Genomic DNA, 23652 nt, shown 5'->3' with positions numbered 1-23652 from the left:
TGGACGTTTCACTCATTTGGAGTGGAAGAGGAGGTTAGGTAGTATCACTGGTTGTTTACAAGAGTTAATCTGTGTTTTCTTTCTCTTTGGTTTGTTTTGCAAGGAGCAGTACATTTTTTGTGTCAAAACAACTGCTTGCCTTTGTCAATTATATAAACAGTGTAACAGCTGAGCATATGCCTTTTTATTTTTTAAGAAAACAGCACTAAAAAAGTACTTCCTTGTCTTGAATCAAGTTAACTTTACAAGTAATTTCAATTGGCATTCATTAAACTGAAACCTAAAACCTTTCATCTTAAAAAAATATTGAAACATTATTAATGTTATTACATACATATATATATATATATATATATATATATATATATATATATATATATATATATATATATATATATATTTTTTTTTTTTTTTTTACAATAACATGACATATTAATCATGTAATTTCTGTTTTGAGTAAATAATATTGGAATATTTTACATGAATATTTTAATATTTTAATAGAGAACAAAAGTATGGGTTTATTAATGATGAAAAATAAAACAAAAATATAACAAACCAAGGGTGACAACATCAACAAACAAACAAACTTGACTGGGCTGGCAGGGAAGAGCTGGGAAGAGCAGGACTGGACAAGACGTGATACGACAAGACTTGAAACTCTTAAAAAATGGCGACGGAATGGCACAGAACAGCAGACAAAAGGGAGCTATAAGAAAGACAAATTAAGAAACAAACAGGAAAACAGAATAAACAATGAGATACCAAGATGGGAGAAAATAGACAATAGAAGAGCACATGATACAAAGACACAACACAAGCCATGTGCTCACGTAAAACAAGTCTAAAACACGCAGCCAGTGAGAGAACCCATAAACTGCGGGTTTACATGAAACACTAAAGCATGCTGTAACAATGTAAACACACAGCCACATGCTTTATACAACACCAACAGAATACTGAAAGTAAGACACGAGTACACAATAAATAAAAAACACTCACAAATGTGACAAGCATGTTCCGATCCCAGTGTAGGGTCCAGCCAGTTGGTCCAATGACGGTATCCAATGGTGGATGAAGGTTCACTGCATGTTCGGTCTTTCCAGTGCACAATGTTGATTTATATTAAACTTAACTCATATCTGACTCCAATTTTAGTATGAGATGGTTTAGAATATTAATATGTTTATCCTCGTTTTATCTGACTCCAATTATAAAACATTGAGAAGATTATTTAGTTTCCTTTCACATTATTTTAGATTATGATTGAATATTGTTTTGATTTGTTATTATACCTTATTTTCATTTACTCAGATTCCGATAGCATCTCGAGTCTTGCACCGGCCGGGTATACAATCTCTTACCACAAGCTTGTCAGTCTTGGTCATTAAACAGAGGCGATTAACCACTCTCCTAAAAAGGCAGAACACTACTTACTCAATTTAGGAGATTTTTATGTGGTCCCCATGGATCTGTTATCTACTAATTCAAGACAGAGTATTTTAATAATAATCGCGCAGGATTATACTATTGTAGATGAAGGCCTAAATATCCACATTTAAAGTAGTTTCAACAATATTTTGTTGTTCTAAATAGTTGGCCTTTTACAGTCCAAGTATACATGAAATAATGCCAATTTGCTAGTCGGATCTCTAACAACATCTGACTCCAATTATAAAACATTGAGAAGATTATTTAGTTTCCTTTCACATTATTTTAGATTATGATTGAATATTGTCTGACTCCAATTATAAAACATTGAGAAGATTATTTAGTTTCCTTTCACATTATTTTAGATTATGATTGAATATTGTTTTGATTTGTTATTATACCTTATTTTCATTTACTCAGATTCCGATAGCATCTCGAGTCTTGCACCGGCCGGGTATACAATCTCTTACCACAAGCTTGTCAGTCTTGGTCATTAAACAGAGGCGATTAACCACTCTCCTAAAAAGGCAGAACACTACTTACTCAATTTAGGAGATTTTTATGTGGTCCCCATGGATCTGTTATCTACTAATTCAAGACAGAGTATTTTAATAATAATCGCGCAGGATTATACTATTGTAGATGAAGGCCTAAATATCCACATTTAAAGTAGTTTCAACAATATTTTGTTGTTCTAAATAGTTGGCCTTTTACAGTCCAAGTATACATGAAATAATGCCAATTTGCTAGTCGGATCTCTAACAACATTGTTTAGCGTGCCACGCTGCTCCGTCTAACATGTTTTAGTCCGTTACTAACCTGTACAGTGGCTTGTAGTGCTATGGACAACAACATTTATCAGTGATAATAACACGAGGTTTGAATAGTTCAAAACATAACAATTTATTAGTCAGGTAAATGTATTATGCCAATTCAATCAGTCAATTCATAAACGATCAATACAAAACATCAAATTATCAAAGATAAATCCAAGATGAAAAGATGCATTCCTGACTTTGAAATATACATAACATGGGGCAGACCCCATGTTATGGGCTGATCTGGTTAGGCAGAATCGCCTTGAGCTTTTCTTAGCCCTTACCTTAAATAATCCAAGAATTCCCTCAAGGAAGGGGGTGTGAATGTATAACAAAAGGCATTCACACTTAGTGTCACACCCCTCACAGTGGTTCAAAAGATGCCTGAAGTTATATATTTATTGTTCTGATTATGTATATTTCTGAGAGAATGAGACCATTGTACCAATCGCACTGAGACATTTCAAATGATATCAAACATGATAGTTAAAGTCAGTTTGGTTAATTCTAGAACATTCAAACATTGAAATGACCATATGCGTGAGTTGGGGGGATGAAGCAGACTCAGATGCAAATGCAGCAGGAACTGGTTTTTCCCGCATTCCCCTTGCTGAGTTGTGAAGTTACCAGTCTCTGTTTTCAGCTCATGTTTTGAATTGTCAAAGATATCAGAATATTTGCAATATTTCAATTCTTACAGATAACCCCCATTTGATCCCGTGGGTCAGATATAAATGTGCCCATGGGGTCACTATGTATCCTTGTTGAGGTCGTTCAGGGGCAATTCAAGACAGTCTCTGCAGCATTTTCAGTTGTAAGTCGTGTTCAGCAGGTAGCTAAACAGGTCCAGGCTCGTTTTCACCTCTTTTGATGAGCCTGACCCGAATGCACAGTTCATTCAGTCCATACAGGCCTTCATAGCTTCCACTGTGTCCTTCCCCTGACAAAAGTGTCCACGTCGTGTGGGCTTCTCATAGTCTGCTTCTTCTGATGAATCTGGTCACCTCCAGATATGCAGACATCGGCATGTGGGGGTCTACAGTGTGTATACACTGCCTTCTCCCGGACACCTAAATAGCAACTTGATGGCTGAGCGATTGAACAATTATGAACTTGTGTCATTCTGCATTGGAGAAAGTCATGAGGTTAAGCATAAAATATATGATCAAAACATAAAAGTCAGCAAGTGCGAGTTGTACAACTGGTCTCAGGTCTCTTTCAATCTGTTTAAATGGTCCAATCAAAAACAGATAAGTCTTTGTCACCACTGAGATGGGGTATAATGATAGGGAGAATATTAAATATTCTTGGTTTGGATTACTCAAGGTAAAGCTATCAAAAGGTCAGTGCAACTTATTAAAACAGTATAACAGGCAGTATGCATCATAAAACATATCATCATGACAATACATTCAAATAAATGACATTCATTTTCAAAATGAAAAAACGTGAAGATATTTGTCATACATGATAGTAATCACATTATTTAACCATAATTATGAAGGTATATCTATAATAATGTGTGTGTTTGTGTGTGTATGTTGTGTGTGTGTGTGTGTGTGTGTGTGTGTGTGTGTGTGTGTGTGTGTGTGTGTGTGTGTGTGTGTGTGTGTTTGTGTGTGTGTGTGTGTGTTTGTGTGTGTGTGTGTGTGTTTATGTGCGTGTGGGGGGGCTTGAACACAATTGATGGTATTTGTCAAATTTAAATGTCCTAGTGATTATTAGAAGTGTCCTCACTTCGGTTTAATTTTAATCACTTTAGCACTTATACCTGTTATTGGTGATAGATTGGAAAACCAGGGGCCCTCTGGTTTGTCAACCATCCCCACAACAGTCAGTGTATCTATGGCAAGTTCGCCTCTATTGAAGTTTTATACCATCAATTTGTTGTCAAAGCCATGCAAATGTGTAATTTCTTTTCAGCTGACAGAGGGTGTCAGAGGGTGTTTGTTGTCTCGTCTGTCATCAGATTAATTATTCTGTTCTATGTGTGTGAGGCTAATGTGTTTTGTTCGTATAAACATGGACAAAAGATCTTAACTAAAGAGATTTGACTCCTGGGTCTTTGAAGACTAAGGTGTTATCTATGTGCCTGGGTTTACCTGTGGCTATGTGTCAGTGTAATGCTCCGAACAATGGTAATCAACTTTTATAATTGTGTTGCAAAATTTTAGTCCTGTTTAACAGGGAGCCAGCATAAGAATGTGAACATGAGGTGTGTTCCGGCTCAAATTGATTCCATATAATATCTTTTACGGAGCATTTTAAGGTGCAATGTTCAACGCTGGATCCTGTAAAAAATGCATTTTCATGGTTAATTTAATTATCACACTCTATACTCCTGTTTGTAGTTCAAACTGCAGCTATACAGGGGATAGCAGAGTTTTCTACTTTTGGAGATCAAAGCATGAATTTCAACATAGTTAATTCCATTTTCATACAGGACATGTGGTTTAACATGTGTATAGTATAAAAACAAATTTAAAAATGCCACCAGGATTCGTGACAATAGAGTCTGTTGCTATTGGTCTTTGCAGGAACAATGCAGTAAAGTTCTTTATCGCCTCTAGGTAACCAGGGTTTTAGTCCCATTGCTATTAAGCAATTTGGGAAGATTTTAACTATGAGATCTTTTTGTGTCTCTGTTTCATTTAACATGTAAATTTACATCTTTGTTGAAGAAAGATGTTTTGCGAAATCACATAGCCTCCTAGAATGCTGAATCCATTGATAAGATCAGCTGTGGATAATTGTTATTCTGATGACTGATCAAAGACTTTTTTCAGAGGACTCACTGCAGGTGAGGTGTTAGCACCACAGGGGTTCTTGCTTTGAGATGCAAGATGGGAGACTTTTGGCCTCAGGCTATGGCTTAACCTTTTGTTGCCCTCATTTGTATTTGTTTGATGTGGACCGGATCTGGAGTGTTCTTTGTTATTGGTCCGCCTAAGATGAGAACAAAAGCAGAGAGAACCATAGTTAATTTTAGAATTTTCATCAGTTTCAAATTCAATCATGTGGAATTAATGTTAATGCATCATTTTGCAATATTAATTCTGGAAGCCACATGATGTTGCTGGTCAGATCTGAATTGCTGTCACTGTTGAGTTTACACAGTCTGCTGCATTCTGAGCATTATCTCCCAGTTCCGCTGGGGACATTTTTCTGAATCAATCAATGATTTTTCATTAATTTCAGTTCACAATCTAATGGGCCGATACCCATAGTTCATTTTTTGCTCTCATTAACAGTCAGATCTGTTGGCAGAAATCATTTCACCCTTTTGGTGTTCTCTGCTTAACGGTTGTCATTTTATGGTGTGACTCACAGATTCTTAGATCTTTTGACCCATAAAAACTTTGGTAACTCTGAATGTTATCATATCCATCCCCCTTTCATTATTTTTCTGGTGAGTTTAATTCTCTGATCAAATTTTAATTGTAGGTGGTGTTTTTCAGCGAGGATTTTATTGGTTTACAATCAGTTATGCTATAGTAGTTCTGTCAGTGTTTTCATTAAGCATAAAGAAAGCAAACCTCCTCAAGGTGAATGTTTCACCCTTGGTCTTTAGTGCCATGATTGGCGATTATAACATAATGTTCATTATTGTTTATTCCTAATGTAATTATATTATATTAAAATAGTAAATATTAAAATTTAATTATATCTGGTCTCTGGAGAGTGTTTTTAGAACAACAGTGCATTTTAGCTTAATGCTTTTATCTTGTGATCAGGGTTGTGTTTGCTTGTAAGTTGCATGGAGAACAAAAGGGTCAGCAAAGGCTTGTGGCCAAATGGAATAATGTTATTGTTTTATGCAAATACAGCAAACACATTCTGAGCATCTTATTATCACTGAGGTGAGATTTCTCTGCTCTCTGTCAGGACATTTGAATATGAAAAGGTTTGAGCCATCAGGAGGTCTAAGGGCTGATTTAAAGTTAAAATCTTAGAATTTCTTTTATATTTAGTCTGTTTTGAGATTAAATTAAAGTATAGTGGATATTTTACACTGTAAACCCTAATGCTGTAACTAATTAATTGAATTGAGCTCTATTAACTTAAATCCTTAAAATTCGTTTATCTTAATTAACCTTAATGAGCATTCAGAACTTTTTCTTATTTTTGAGTTTGAAAAAATGTAATCTTTAAAAAATGCTATCAGCTGGGTGATTTAAGTATTTAAAGTTGAAAGAAATTAAAGCAATTAAGTTAATTGGTATTAAAATGTATGAGCTGGGTGACTAAGTTTTTAAAGTTTGGAAAAATTAAAATAATTAAGTTAATTGCAATTAAAATGTATAAGTTGAGTAACTTGGGTATTTTAAGTTAGTTGAAGTGTCTTGCATGAGTATAACAAACTCAAAACTTAATGTTTCTGTTCACTTAAAATAGATAATTTTATAACTTAAAAAATTTGACATAACTGATTGCCTCAAATTTTTTTTGAGTTTTGTCAACTTATTCGGGATTACAGTGTAGTTGATCAGCATCATATTTGAATTTATCACCATTAAATTTAAATGGCAAATTTCTGATTTGTAAAGGCAGAGTTTTCATTAGAGCTTATTTGTCTTTTTTGCAATCAAATCATTCTGTTCTGCTCACCTTTATTTTTCACATGCAAATGCCTTAAACAGACTGTTGTTATTAATCCAATTTAAAAGTTTACAATTGTTTTTAAATCTTAAACCATTTTTTTCTGTTTTCCTTTTTCCATTTTTCTCTTTTTTTATAAAACAGTAGATTTAAAACAATGATAGTTTTTGATTTAAACTTTTAGGATCTAATTTATAACTCTCCACTGAGTCCCAGAATATAATTTGGATGATGTTATTCCAATTTTAAGCTTCTACTCTTGCTGCCTAGCAGACAAAGAGATTTCAGAGCAAGGGATGGCATTTATCTATACTGCTGCTATCATGTCCCTGATAATCAAAGTGGTTTTGTCTAATTCTCAACCCCACCGGATAACGCATTCCGGTCTAACATTTTTGAGCATTTCCGACTTATTCTATCAATGTGTTTATAAAGGGTGCGTCCAGCTTTCCCTCAACATTTCTAATAGGCAAAGAAGAATTGACTTACCACAGCAGCTGAAGATAGAATAGAAGATCCAAACCTCTTGGTTGATATAAATCCATTTTGTGCTGGAAAGACGTAACTCGCCTGAGTTGGGAGATCACGGAGATGGGTCACCATTTTGTAGGGTCCAGCCAGTTGGTCCAATGACGGTATCCAATGGTGGATGAAGGTTCACTGCATGTTCGGTCTTTCCAGTGCACAATGTTGATTTATATTAAACTTAACTCATATCTGACTCCAATTTTAGTATGAGATGGTTTAGAATATTAATATGTTTATCCTCGTTTTATCTGACTCCAATTATAAAACATTGAGAAGATTATTTAGTTTCCTTTCACATTATTTTAGATTATGATTGAATATTGTTTTGATTTGTTATTATACCTTATTTTCATTTACTCAGATTCCGATAGCATCTCGAGTCTTGCACCGGCCGGGTATACAATCTCTTACCACAAGCTTGTCAGTCTTGGTCATTAAACAGAGGCGATTAACCACTCTCCTAAAAAGGCAGAACACTACTTACTCAATTTAGGAGATTTTTATGTGGTCCCCATGGATCTGTTATCTACTAATTCAAGACAGAGTATTTTAATAATAATCGCGCAGGATTATACTATTGTAGATGAAGGCCTAAATATCCACATTTAAAGTAGTTTCAACAATATTTTGTTGTTCTAAATAGTTGGCCTTTTACAGTCCAAGTATACATGAAATAATGCCAATTTGCTAGTCGGATCTCTAACAACATTGTTTAGCGTGCCACGCTGCTCCGTCTAACATGTTTTAGTCCGTTACTAACCTGTACAGTGGCTTGTAGTGCTATGGACAACAACATTTATCAGTGATAATAACACGAGGTTTGAATAGTTCAAAACATAACAATTTATTAGTCAGGTAAATGTATTATGCCAATTCAATCAGTCAATTCATAAACGATCAATACAAAACATCAAATTATCAAAGATAAATCCAAGATGAAAAGATGCATTCCTGACTTTGAAATATACATAACATGGGGCAGACCCCATGTTATGGGCTGATCTGGTTAGGCAGAATCGCCTTGAGCTTTTCTTAGCCCTTACCTTAAATAATCCAAGAATTCCCTCAAGGAAGGGGGTGTGAATGTATAACAAAAGGCATTCACACTTAGTGTCACACCCCTCACAGTGGTTCAAAAGATGCCTGAAGTTATATATTTATTGTTCTGATTATGTATATTTCTGAGAGAATGAGACCATTGTACCAATCGCACTGAGACATTTCAAATGATATCAAACATGATAGTTAAAGTCAGTTTGGTTAATTCTAGAACATTCAAACATTGAAATGACCATATGCGTGAGTTGGGGGGATGAAGCAGACTCAGATGCAAATGCAGCAGGAACTGGTTTTTCCCGCATTCCCCTTGCTGAGTTGTGAAGTTACCAGTCTCTGTTTTCAGCTCATGTTTTGAATTGTCAAAGATATCAGAATATTTGCAATATTTCAATTCTTACAGATAACCCACAATCTAATGGGCCGATACCCATAGTTCATTTTTTGCTCTCATTAACAGTCAGATCTGTTGGCAGAAATCATTTCACCCTTTTGGTGTTCTCTGCTTAACGGTTGTCATTTTATGGTGTGACTCACAGATTCTTAGATCTTTTGACCCATAAAAACTTTGGTAACTCTGAATGTTATCATATCCATCCCCCTTTCATTATTTTTCTGGTGAGTTTAATTCTCTGATCAAATTTTAATTGTAGGTGGTGTTTTTCAGCGAGGATTTTATTGGTTTACAATCAGTTATGCTATAGTAGTTCTGTCAGTGTTTTCATTAAGCATAAAGAAAGCAAACCTCCTCAAGGTGAATGTTTCACCCTTGGTCTTTAGTGCCATGATTGGCGATTATAACATAATGTTCATTATTGTTTATTCCTAATGTAATTATATTATATTAAAATAGTAAATATTAAAATTTAATTATATCTGGTCTCTGGAGAGTGTTTTTAGAACAACAGTGCATTTTAGCTTAATGCTTTTATCTTGTGATCAGGGTTGTGTTTGCTTGTAAGTTGCATGGAGAACAAAAGGGTCAGCAAAGGCTTGTGGCCAAATGGAATAATGTTATTGTTTTATGCAAATACAGCAAACACATTCTGAGCATCTTATTATCACTGAGGTGAGATTTCTCTGCTCTCTGTCAGGACATTTGAATATGAAAAGGTTTGAGCCATCAGGAGGTCTAAGGGCTGATTTAAAGTTAAAATCTTAGAATTTCTTTTATATTTAGTCTGTTTTGAGATTAAATTAAAGTATAGTGGATATTTTACACTGTAAACCCTAATGCTGTAACTAATTAATTGAATTGAGCTCTATTAACTTAAATCCTTAAAATTCGTTTATCTTAATTAACCTTAATGAGCATTCAGAACTTTTTCTTATTTTTGAGTTTGAAAAAATGTAATCTTTAAAAAATGCTATCAGCTGGGTGATTTAAGTATTTAAAGTTGAAAGAAATTAAAGCAATTAAGTTAATTGGTATTAAAATGTATGAGCTGGGTGACTAAGTTTTTAAAGTTTGGAAAAATTAAAATAATTAAGTTAATTGCAATTAAAATGTATAAGTTGAGTAACTTGGGTATTTTAAGTTAGTTGAAGTGTCTTGCATGAGTATAACAAACTCAAAACTTAATGTTTCTGTTCACTTAAAATAGATAATTTTATAACTTAAAAAATTTGACATAACTGATTGCCTCAAATTTTTTTTGAGTTTTGTCAACTTATTCGGGATTACAGTGTAGTTGATCAGCATCATATTTGAATTTATCACCATTAAATTTAAATGGCAAATTTCTGATTTGTAAAGGCAGAGTTTTCATTAGAGCTTATTTGTCTTTTTTGCAATCAAATCATTCTGTTCTGCTCACCTTTATTTTTCACATGCAAATGCCTTAAACAGACTGTTGTTATTAATCCAATTTAAAAGTTTACAATTGTTTTTAAATCTTAAACCATTTTTTTCTGTTTTCCTTTTTCCATTTTTCTCTTTTTTTATAAAACAGTAGATTTAAAACAATGATAGTTTTTGATTTAAACTTTTAGGATCTAATTTATAACTCTCCACTGAGTCCCAGAATATAATTTGGATGATGTTATTCCAATTTTAAGCTTCTACTCTTGCTGCCTAGCAGACAAAGAGATTTCAGAGCAAGGGATGGCATTTATCTATACTGCTGCTATCATGTCCCTGATAATCAAAGTGGTTTTGTCTAATTCTCAACCCCACCGGATAACGCATTCCGGTCTAACATTTTTGAGCATTTCCGACTTATTCTATCAATGTGTTTATAAAGGGTGCGTCCAGCTTTCCCTCAACATTTCTAATAGGCAAAGAAGAATTGACTTACCACAGCAGCTGAAGATAGAATAGAAGATCCAAACCTCTTGGTTGATATAAATCCATTTTGTGCTGGAAAGACGTAACTCGCCTGAGTTGGGAGATCACGTCAGGGTCACCATTTTGTAGGGTCCAGCCAGTTGGTCCAATGACGGTATCCAATGGTGGATGAAGGTTCACTGCATGTTCGGTCTTTCCAGTGCACAATGTTGATTTATATTAAACTTAACTCATATCTGACTCCAATTTTAGTATGAGATGGTTTAGAATATTAATATGTTTATCCTCGTTTTATCTGACTCCAATTATAAAACATTGAGAAGATTATTTAGTTTCCTTTCACATTATTTTAGATTATGATTGAATATTGTTTTGATTTGTTATTATACCTTATTTTCATTTACTCAGATTCCGATAGCATCTCGAGTCTTGCACCGGCCGGGTATACAATCTCTTACCACAAGCTTGTCAGTCTTGGTCATTAAACAGAGGCGATTAACCACTCTCCTAAAAAGGCAGAACACTACTTACTCAATTTAGGAGATTTTTATGTGGTCCCCATGGATCTGTTATCTACTAATTCAAGACAGAGTATTTTAATAATAATCGCGCAGGATTATACTATTGTAGATGAAGGCCTAAATATCCACATTTAAAGTAGTTTCAACAATATTTTGTTGTTCTAAATAGTTGGCCTTTTACAGTCCAAGTATACATGAAATAATGCCAATTTGCTAGTCGGATCTCTAACAACATTGTTTAGCGTGCCACGCTGCTCCGTCTAACATGTTTTAGTCCGTTACTAACCTGTACAGTGGCTTGTAGTGCTATGGACAACAACATTTATCAGTGATAATAACACGAGGTTTGAATAGTTCAAAACATAACAATTTATTAGTCAGGTAAATGTATTATGCCAATTCAATCAGTCAATTCATAAACGATCAATACAAAACATCAAATTATCAAAGATAAATCCAAGATGAAAAGATGCATTCCTGACTTTGAAATATACATAACATGGGGCAGACCCCATGTTATGGGCTGATCTGGTTAGGCAGAATCGCCTTGAGCTTTTCTTAGCCCTTACCTTAAATAATCCAAGAATTCCCTCAAGGAAGGGGGTGTGAATGTATAACAAAAGGCATTCACACTTAGTGTCACACCCCTCACAGTGGTTCAAAAGATGCCTGAAGTTATATATTTATTGTTCTGATTATGTATATTTCTGAGAGAATGAGACCATTGTACCAATCGCACTGAGACATTTCAAATGATATCAAACATGATAGTTAAAGTCAGTTTGGTTAATTCTAGAACATTCAAACATTGAAATGACCATATGCGTGAGTTGGGGGGATGAAGCAGACTCAGATGCAAATGCAGCAGGAACTGGTTTTTCCCGCATTCCCCTTGCTGAGTTGTGAAGTTACCAGTCTCTGTTTTCAGCTCATGTTTTGAATTGTCAAAGATATCAGAATATTTGCAATATTTCAATTCTTACACCAGCATGAATGGAAACAGAAACCAACTAGACTAAAGCGCTGAGAATAAAACACCATGTCGCAAACCAACAACACACACCAGGACGAGCGAGCACATGTGAACAGAACAACGACAAGAGACACGTAACTGACAAGACATGACCAGTGCCCGGACTGCCACAGAAACAAGAATTAACAAGACTGCAGTGGAAGAATCTTGACTGTTACATAATTAAAATGACGTAAACTATGCTGTTTAATAATTATTTTATTATATATTATTAGGTTAAGTGTTAGTTTTAGTCAATGTCATATTTCTGGCATACTTTAAAATGGATGTATTCTTTCCTAAGATGACATGTACAGTATATATAAACATTTTAATTGAATTTCAGAATTAATTTCAGAGTTCACATAAGATGAGGGTTGTACACATTTTATGCATTATAAATAATCAAATGCAGTATGCATACATTTTAATTATTTTCTTTAGTGTTACTGCTGTTGAAGTTTTAGTGCAATCCTACAGATTTCCACTGTTGTTCACACAAAACCATGGGCACAGGAAAAAACCCACAAACACATGCAAAACATTCCTGGTACGAGCATCAGTGTGTGAAAAGAGTATAAATAGCCCAGCTGCTGCACGTCCAGGTCAGGCCAATTTGCCTCCGGCTCCACTGCATATGCAGACTTTCTCTTTACTTTCTCCTAGATCACACATCCTCATTCTGTGGTTTGACAGGGAGTCATGCAATCCCCAGGAGCTTCAGATTGTGAAATGACCCCTGCCCACGTGCTGTCAATGGAGACAGGTGCCGTGGATAAATAGCTGACCGGGTGCAGTTGGCACTCGCATTATAGAGGAGGCGTGCAATCTGCGTTTGTACAGTAGAGAAACCTCTCATGATGAGAGATTGAAGGAGCCCTCCGGAGTGCCTTTCATTTCTTTTACCCCAACTGCATTTTGGGTTTTGACTCGAGCACAGATTGTGGATGCTTTTCTCACTTTTGTTCTCGGGTTGTCAATTTTGTCTTGCCTCGATTTCTTTTTCTCACAGTGAACAGCCATAGGTCTGTTGATTTCTGTTTTTCGATTTGAAGCCTTGTGACAGCTGCTGAAAAATCCAGCTAAAAGCTGCTTGTGTCAGTTTCAAAGTTTGGTTAAGCACTTGATTAGCTGTATTTATCTCTCAATTTTCTATCTCAAACTGCTCGTATACTGTAGGACCTTATTTATCTTGGTTAGAGTTATTATAGAAAATTTAGTCATTATGGCTGACTGGGGGCAGCTGGCACTTGCACCACTGAGAAAACATACACTCTGCATAGTACAATAGAGAAACTCATGATGAGTCATGTTTAGATGAGGGATTGAATGAGCCCTCAGGACTGTGAGATACATATATATATTTTTTTGTTTGTTTGTTTTTGTTTTTAACCCCGACTGCATTTTGTGTTTTTATTTAGATTGTAGGTGTTTTTCTAGTTCTCAGGTTGTCAATTTTGGATGGTAGTGCTTTGTTCTTCATATGCACATTCTGCAGTTATGTCCTTTATTCACAGAGATAATTAAAACTGTATAACTGTTAATCAGTCAGTTAGACAGGCAGACAGAAAGATAGACAGTGAATCAATTAATGAGTAAGCAATTATTTAGACAATAAGTTGGATTCAATCAATTACAAGTCAATTGGTCAATCATTAAGTTTTCAATCAATCAATCAATCAATCAATCAATCAATCAATCAATCAATCAATCAATCAATCAATCAATCAATCAATCAATCAATCAATCAATCAATCAATCAATCAATCAATTAATCAGTCAACCATAATGTTGGTCAATCAGTTGATCAATCAATTAGAAAATCACTTATCAATTAGTTGTTTAATCAGTAAGTCAATAATATGGTCAATTAATCAATTAAGCAACCAATTAGTTGGTCAGTCAACCAGCCAATCAGTCAAACAATCAACAAATAACAAATCAATCAATTAATCTGTTGGTCAAAAAGTCAGTCAGTCAGTCAGTCAGTCAATCAAAATCAATCAATCAATCAATCAATCAATCAATCAATCAATCAATCAGTCAGTCAGTCAGTCAGTCAGTCAGTCAGTCAGTCATCCAACTAGTCATTTAATCACCAAGTCAATCAATTTGGCAATCAGTAAGTTGATAAATTGGCCAATCAATCAAATTAGCAATCAATCAGTTGGTCAGTCAATCAATCAAACAATTGACAAATGAACAAATTGATCAATCAATCTGTCACTCAATATGTTGGTCAATCAGTCAATCATAGTCAATACCTTGCCAGTCAATCAAACAATTGACAAATGAACAAATCAATCAATCAATCGATCAATCAATCAATCGACCAATCAATCAATCAATCAACCAGTCAGTTTGGCAGTCAATCAACCAACAAATCAGTCAACCAATCAACAAATCAATCAATCAATCAGTTGGGCAGTCAATCAATCAATCAGTTGGACAGTCAACCAACCAATGAATCAGTCAGCCAATCAACACACTAGTCAATCAATCGACCAACCAATCAATTAAGAATCATAGTGACTAAACTAGGGTTAGCTTTTTCTATATTTGCAAATGTTCTTACACACTTTTGTATGTTTGCGTTTTCTCCAGCTGCTTGTAAAGACCATCAGCGAGCTCTGGAGGTCACTCAGCGGTCAGAGGAGATGGGACTCATCCTGGGAGTGTGTGCTGGTGGACTGGTGGTCCTGATACTACTGCTGGGAGCAATTATCATAATCATTAAAAAAGGGTAAGTTCACAGAGTGAACAACAGCATGCTTTGCTTTAAGTCTTACCTCTGTAATGCAAATGGATTTGGACACTCAAATCACATTTAAATATTTAATTGTCATTAAGTAATATGTTTAGTTTATACACAGCTACATGTATGGGAAATAAAACCAAGAGACCATATGTAAATTCTCAGTTTCTCCAGATGTTCTGGATTTAATATTATAATATTTTAGGTATGTGTTTTAATGAAACGTTAATATTAGTTTTATTCTGCAAAGGTCTAATGAAATTTCTTCTGAATTTCTTCCTTATACTTGTTTTACTCAAACACATAATAAGTCATTGTAAATCCAGAGAAACTGATTGATTGATTGATTGATTGATTTCTATTATTATTAATATTTTTTTATCAAATAAAATTATATTCTTGTGACTTGACTGTCCAAACACATTTGAGGCATTAGCCACGGCACAGTATGTTCTGCTTCAGATTTAGACACTGATAGTTGTGATCCAATGTTCCATTTTTACATATTTCTTTTAAATTTTCTGTTTAAATGAGACTTAATCTGTTTCTGAGGGACGGGGCTATAGTGTGCATTCAGCTATGACTAACTTAAACTTACCCATTGTGGTTTATGACTTTGATTATTGAGCTCAGTCAAAAGGCACTCAGGTGTTCTCCCCTTCATTCTCACGTGCATCAGCGAAGAGATTGCCAGGGGTTTTCATCTTCTGAGATTATCTGAGTGTGAAATATTTAATTAAAGGGAAATGCAATTCAATTACTCACTTAATTAGGCCCTGCCCGCTGCCGCCCTGAACCAGAAATGAGCCAATAATTGGGATGGAGAAAGTGCGCTTTCAGAGATAATTAGCCTTTGGTTCTCAAAAGGTCATCAGATCCAGTGGCAAATGAGAGACGTTAGCCTCTCGTTCCTCAAACAGCACAGATAACTGAAGATGAATCTACGCAATGGTCATCTCACAGATTCATCTTTAAAAGCTGATAAAGATCATTCACCATCTGATTTTTTTCTTTCTTAAGAATTTCTCCCATGCATGAATAGTGATTGTCTGGAGACTGCTGTTTTAAGCATTCATCTGTTTTGTAAGATGGTGGCTGGTTTTTTGGTGATGGTGGGGATGCAAGATAAGCAGATAATTCATATTAATAATCGTATATATATATATATAATTATAAGAGTTTTATTTTTGTAATAATTAAAATTCGTATATATATTTTTAAAAATCTGATTTAAGTGACTGACCTGTTGGACCCTTATGGTCCACAGTATTACAGTACTGTGGTCTGTTCTTTGTACCTCGCTTAAATAATCTACGATGATTTGACAGATCCTGGATCTTTTAATCTTGATAACTGATCTCTGGCTAATTTGGTTCTTCAAACAAATTTGCGAATCAGATTAAAATGTCTGGATAAACTGATTTGAGAGCGCTACGTGTGTTGTGAAGGACAGATCTATCAATCCTTAAAATCAAGATCAGCAATGCAACATTTGGCTGACGGCACAACAGCACAATGACATGATCTGATTAATATTCAATTATCCATGTGAGCAAAAATAACTTAAAAAACTTTACACCTCTGTTGTAAGCTGCTTGTTTTATACACTTTTGTCTGTCAAGAGTAAGCAAGAGTTTAGCAATTTATTTAGTTTACATTTAAGAGCATTACATTTTATTTATTATAGTACCCTAGGCCTTAGAATCGACAAATTTTTATTAATTTTGCATTAAAAAAAGCATTTTGATATTGGTAAACGTGCCTGCAACTTAGCATCAAATCGCTGTCGTATTAGCTGTCAAAACTGTATAAATTATTATTCCTTAAAAAAATAAACAAACAAACAACCAAACAAAAACCTGTTGAAAATTCTGCATGTCTATTATCACAAATAAATTGTAAAGCTGGTTTGGTACCTTAAAATACTACGCGTTTGTATCTAAAAAGTTCATATTAATAAATGTTCTGTTTGATCTCCTTGGGGAGAACCACCCCGTTTTTACAGTTGAAGTCAGAATTATTAGCCCCCCTCCTTTCAATTTTGTTCAATTTTTTAAATATTTTACTTGACTAGTTAATCTAACTAACCTAATTAAGCCTTTAAATGTCAACTTAAGCTGTATAGAAGCATCTTAAACAAATATCTAGTAAAATATTACTTACTGTCATCATGGCAAAAAAAAAAATTCAGACTTTAGAAATTAGTTAATAAAACTATTATGTTTAGAAATGTGGTGAAAAAATCTTCTCCCCGTTATACAGAAATGGGGAAAAAAATAAACATGCGGGCTAATAATTCAGAGGAGCTAATAATTCTGACTTCAACTGTATATAAGCATAAATATTATAAGTTATTAAATAATATAAATTAATATTAATTAACATAAATTATAAATGTATAGACATTTTTCTACTATTTTACTATTTTCCAAAGTGTATATAACCTGCTGTGTAGGTTAGTTCTGTAAGAAAATATCAGCATTCGGTTTACTTTCAGTATCTCCTTTGCTTGAGAAGACCCAATCTAATCCTATTTATATGAAATAAACCTGCTCCTGGGTGTGTAAATGTGTAAAGCACTTTAAGTGTCCAAAAAAGCTCTATATTAATGTAAGGAATTTCAAATATTTATTTATTTATTTATTCATTTATTTATTTAGCACATTGCTGCCTAGGTAAGCATAAGAAAACGTAAAAAAAAAAACTTTTAAAAAGGAAAAATTGTTGGTACTTCAAATTCTTGATTTGTAGTTTATGCTTGAATGAGCACCTTTTTTTTAAGCAGGAAGGGATCCGTCTCCAACACTACCAAAAACCAACTAGCTTGACCAATCTTACATAGTCCTAGCCTAAATATTATGGCTAACTTTTTTTAGATTTTTAATGAAAAATGATCAGAACACTCTTCAGCCTCTCTTTTCCATCTTCTAGCATATAGGGGGAGGGGGACGTTTATATAAGCTAAACGTTTAAGTGCAGCAAACCCTCAGTGCAGCCATTAGCCAGAGATAGAGTATCAAAGAAATGCTACTTCAGCTAGCTATGGGAGTCTTTCCCGCTCAAATGGAAAGAGAGAAATATACCGGGCCTTTGTGTAAAACAGAAAAAAAAAACTTAAGCCATTTAATCCAAATGCACCCAAAATGGAGCTGAAGAGCGATTGTAATGCGAATGCAGATGGAAGTGTTCGCCAAGCGTTTCATTGGACAATTTAGCAGATATTGGGTTAGATTGCGCCCGCCGAAGTTGCGACTGCGGAGAGCGAATATAAAAGTCCCTCTCAGCAGGCCACTTTGTTTAACTCGTTAAAAGCAACAAGACGACATATTTGATTAGTCCGCCATTTCCCGCTCTGGCTGAGGTTTTGTGCGTATCTGCATGCATCCCATTACTCGCGTGGCAAATGCAAGCTGCTGACGGCTTGCCATTTTTCACTCTAATCAGAGCTTTGCCGGTGCTTGCATCTCATGTCCCTTCTTCTTCTTGTTCTCTTTTTTTCTCTTTTATTTTCTCTCTCTCTCTCTCCAGAAGGGATTACTACTCATACTCTTATTATCCGTAAGTGGCTTTTTCTCCATTGCACATCATCATTTCTCATGGCTTTTTTGTGTGCGCTTTTTTCGAGAAGGGGGTTGCAGCGGAATGATGATCTTCTCTTTCTCTCTCACCAACTCTTCTAACTCACCCCATCTCTCTCTCTCTCTCGTTTCCTTCACGTTCCATTTCTCTACCTCTCCTTCTTCTCTCCTTGGCCTCTTCTCTCTGTCTCCTCAGTAGGAAGCCGGGGAACATGAATAAGACCCCCATTACGTACAGGCAGGAGAAGAGTAATATGATGGGCTCCATGGAGCGCAGTTTCACTGATCAGAGCACTCTGCAGGAGGACGAGAGGATGGCCTTGTCATTTATGGACACCCATACATGCAGCACTCGCAGTAAGATGTGACACCACCCTCACACTTACACACACACACACACCTCTCAACTTGGATATTAAAAATTTTAGAAAAGTATTGTCGTTGATGGCTTATTAAAGGGTTAGTGGCTAAAAAATAAAAACTCTGTTATTAAATTCTCATGCTCATGTCAATCCAATGCCCTGAAGCCTTCGTTTCATCTTTGAAACACAAATGAGTATATTTTAGATCAAATCTAAAATCAAGTCCAGAAAGGGAGCCAAGAACATTGTAATATCATTCCATGTTACTTAAGTAGTTGGTATCAGCAATGGTATTAAGATATCAGATCAGAAGTAGTCTGTAGTCATATGAAGCTCCAAGAACTCTTTTGTGCACCATAAAAGGTTGCTTTTTCAAACAATAAGTGACAATCAGCAAAAAAGTTTGCTTGTCATGTCATGTCATGAGTGCACATTTACTATGCAGTGTTGGGCAAGCCACAAGCTATTAGCTACAAAAGTAGCTTGAGTACATCTAAGCTATATTTTGCAAATTTCATTTTTAAATTGAAGCAACTTAAATCCAAGACAATCATATCCTGTAGTAATCAATACACAGAAACCTATAGTATATTGTAGTATATAACAGTAAAAACAACATATTACACATTAAAAAAACTATAGTAACTTAAAGTAAAAGGAAATGTTTAGGAATAAGCATTATAATGTATACATATATTTACAACTCTTCATTAATAAGCTACTCTACATAATGTAGTATCATTAGTAACTATCTTCTAATAATAGTAATTACCATAATGTACTCAAGTTTGTACTACAGTAAACCATATATATATATATATATATATATATATTTTTTTATTTTTTTTTTTTTTTTCAAGACACTTATATAAAGCTTAAATCTAATTTTTAATGTAGTTCTAAAACATTGTAGTACTTATAGTAGTAATTACTGAAGTATTTTTTGAGCACAGCATCAGAATTAAAGTGATTGCATCTTAACATGTACTTCTCGAGGTATGGTCATGAGGAATCCTGCTTTAGAAATAACCCCAATCCCTCAGTCATCTTTCTATCAAGCAAATATTCTCTGTTAGCCTAATTGGTTGGCGACATCATCGACCGGAGTAAGAGGGGGCAATAAAGCACCAAAATGTTTGTTGTCGACCACTGTAAATCCTTTCAAATTTCATCCAAAATATCTTAATTTGTGTTCCGAAGATGAACAAAAGGTCTAAGTGGATTGGAATGATGCGATAGTAAGCAGTTAATAACAGTATATTCATGCAAATGTACTCACTATTTACTCACCCTCAGGTGGCTTTAAACCTTTGTGAGTTTATTTCTTCATTTAACACCAAAGCAGATATTTGGAAGAAAGCCGAAAAGTGTTTTCAAAAGTATTTATTCATTCATTTATTTATTTATTTTGTTTGTTTATTGCATTCACCTGAAGATAGAAACTTATAAAGGTATGAAACAAGTAAAGGGTGAGTAAATAATGACAGAATTTTTATTTTGGGTGAACTGTCCCTTTAAGATCCATAGAACTTTTTTATACAACAAAAGGTGCTTTACACTGAACATTTCTCCGGGGAGCTCACTGTGAAGTAGTTTTATTGTTCTTTCTGACATCTTTGCTTTTTAGAAGTGTAAGCTAATAGCTTTATTAAAAATGCTTTTTTGAGTTAATGCTGATTTGCTTGATGAGAACTGGGGTTGGTCTGAAGAGTTAAAATGTTGAAGGAATAATTCACTCAAAAAATGTCATTTCTGTCATCATTTACTCACCCTCATGTTGTTCCAAACACTTCTGAGTTACTTTCTTCTATGAAACATAAAAGGAGGATTTTTAAAGAATATCACTTGAAAGAAAAGTGAATGAGGACTGGGACTGTCAAGCTCTAAAATGACACCAGAAACCATAAAAGCGAGATAAAAAAATCTTCTGAAGCCATTTGATTTTTTTTTTTTTTTTTTTTTTTTGTGAGATGTTGCATTTATACCATGTCAGAATTGTGGTAATTATGAGAGTCTGACTAGTAAAAGATGATGTTTGGATTATTGTAAAATTAGATCTTGTAAACTGCTGTACAACTTGACTACCAGAGATTAATTTAGGCTTTGGCCATTATGCTTCAAAAACACATAATACAAAATATGAGGATACTGTCATGTGTTGTCATAAAAATTACTATAATTATGACATGGTGTCAACGGAGCAAAATAGACCAACCTTTTCACTAAAAAAGGAGAAGAAATGAGAAAAGAAATTAGAAAATAATTATTTATTGAGATCTTTTTAGTTGACTTAGTTTACAAGACCAATCTGAATCATCAGGGATTCTGATTCAGCTCAATGATTCAGTTATTCAGTCACAGTGGTTAACATATTATCAGTGAATAACAAACTAAACTTTAGAACTAAAGTTTAAGTTTAACTTCCTTGCAACAGCAACAACAAAAATAACTTCAGATAGACATATTTTTTTCTGGGTAAGCGTTTTGGTGCCACGCGTTCTCTACCAAAAACATTTTATGGGTGAAATAATGTTATTTTGTCCTTTATATAGTCTGTTTTATATATATATATATATATATATATATATATATATATATATATATATATATATATATATATATATATATATATTAAAGAGTATTTTTATATGATAAAAAATGTCTTGCTGACAAATGCTTCACATTTATAGTATACACACAATACCTCATAATGATCATGTGAAAAAAAAATCAATGTTGGAAATTTATTAAAAATAAAAAAGCTGAAACATCTCATGTACACAGGTTTTCCCACCTTTGTCGTGAAGCTCTATATTGAGCTTAGGTACATTCTATTTCCACTGATCAGTCTTGAGATGTTTCAGCAGCTTAATTGGAGGTTACATGTGGTCAATTCAGGTGGTTGAACATGATTTGAAAAGGCATACACCTGTCTATATAAGGTCTCAGGATTGACAGTGCATGTCAAAGCACAAACCGAGCATGAAGACAATGGCATTGTCTGTAGACCTCAGAGACAGAATTGTCTCGAGGCACAAGACTGGGGAAGGTTACAGAAGTATTTCTGCTGCTCTGAAAGTTCCAGTGAGCACAGTGGCCTCTATCATCCATAAGTGGAAGATGTTTAAAACCACCTGGACTCTTCCTAGAGCTGGCCGGCAACCTAAGTCTAAGGGCCTTTGTCGGGGAGGTGATTAATAACCCGATGGTCACTCTGTTTGAGCTCCAGCGTTCTTCTTAAAAAAAGGAGAACCTTACAGAAGCAAAACCATCAGTGCTGCAATCCACCAATCAGGCCTGTATGGTAGGGTGGGCAGACGGAAGAGACTCCCCGCTTGGAATTTACCAAAAGGCACCTGAAGCACTCTCACAGCATAAGAAACAAAATTCTTTGGTCTGATGAGACTAAAATTTAACTCTTTGGAGTGAATGCCAGGCATTACGTTTGGAGAAAACCAGGCACCGAAAACAAAAACTCTGTGAATGTCCTTGAGTGTCCCAGCCAGAGCCCTGACCTAAATCCTATTGAACATCTCTGGAGAGATCTGGAAATGGTTGTACACCGTCGCTTCCCATCCAACCTGATAGAGCTTGAGAGGTACTGCAAAGATGAATGAGCATACATTTTCAAAGACAGGTGTGCCAAGCTTGTGGCATCATATAAAAACACTTAAGGCTGTAATTGCAGCCAAAGGTTCATCAACAAAGTATTAAGCAAAGGCTGTGAATACTTCTGTACATGGGATTATCCAGCGTTTTTTTTTTTTTTTTTTTTTTTTTTTAAATTTGCAACAATTAAAAAAAATCACATATTCATTATAGGGTATTGTGTGCAGAATTTTGTGGAAATAAAGTATTTTAATTTATTTTGGAAGAAGATTGTAACCTTAAAAAACTGTGAAAAAAGTGAAGCGGTATGAATAATTCCTGGGTGCACTGCACTTAATGTATGTTAATAATACTTAATATGCCTGACATGATTGAGAAGTGTAAGAAAAGCTTTACTTACACTGAATATATTTTAGTAGTAACCTTCTGTAAATATTGTTTAAAATGTGTAATAATGCATGAAATGTGAAACAAATTGTAAATAAAAATATTTTTTAAATGTATTTATTATTTATTTATTTATTTATTTCGTCCTAAATAAATAGAATTAAACTAACCCAGACACCTTAAACATAAAATTTAAAGCAGTATTGAACAGTTCATTGAACGTTTTGTATTGAAAATGCATTGAAAACTAGCTTTCATAAAAGTGGATTCAGTAAGAAATTATTTAATTTAATTTTATTTTATTTTATTTTATTTTATTTTATTTTATTTTATTTTATTTTATTTTATTTTATTTTATTTTATTTTATATATATTTTTTTATTTAATTTAATTTTATTTTATTTTATTTTATTTTATTTTATTTTATTCATAACTAAACATTAGTCTGTTCTTTGCAAAAAAAAAAAAGAAAAAAATAGACTTAACTTCATATGCTTTTTTAAAATTTATTTTGAAAGTAAAAGACACTGAAGAAAAAATAGCATTTTTTTCAGATTAAATTGAAATTGTTCAAATCTTGCCAAAATTTCTATTTTTAGGGGAACTATTCCATAAAATGCATTAGCCTTAATCCAGCACACTTGAATAAATTGTTGAAAGAAATTATTTGCAGCTAGAAAAAATGTAAGAAGGCAGGAGAATAATAGAA

The 23652-nt window shown here is 34.2% G+C and overlaps 1 protein-coding gene across 16 annotated transcripts in view; it reads left to right on the top strand.

The window, feature by feature from the left end:
* Nucleotides 1-23652, top strand: part of ptprub (protein tyrosine phosphatase receptor type Ub) — a 454717-nt gene that overhangs the window by 357347 nt on the left and 73718 nt on the right. For 4 of the 16 annotated variants that reach the window (XM_087285293.1, XM_087285290.1, XM_087285288.1 and 1 more), the window contains exons 14-16: nt 14857-14995; nt 18536-18565; nt 18785-18942. In XM_087285293.1, coding sequence (XP_087141419.1) covers nt 14857-14995; nt 18536-18565; nt 18785-18942 — 327 coding nt within the window. 16 annotated transcript variants of the gene reach the window in all.

Source organism: Danio rerio, chromosome 16, assembly GCF_052040795.2.
Source record: "Danio rerio strain M-AB ecotype USA chromosome 16, GRCz13ab, whole genome shotgun sequence".
NCBI lineage: Eukaryota > Metazoa > Chordata > Actinopteri > Cypriniformes > Danionidae > Danio > Danio rerio.
The sequence above is the reverse complement of the archived record's forward strand: the minus strand, read 5'-3'. Positions and strand labels throughout refer to the sequence as shown.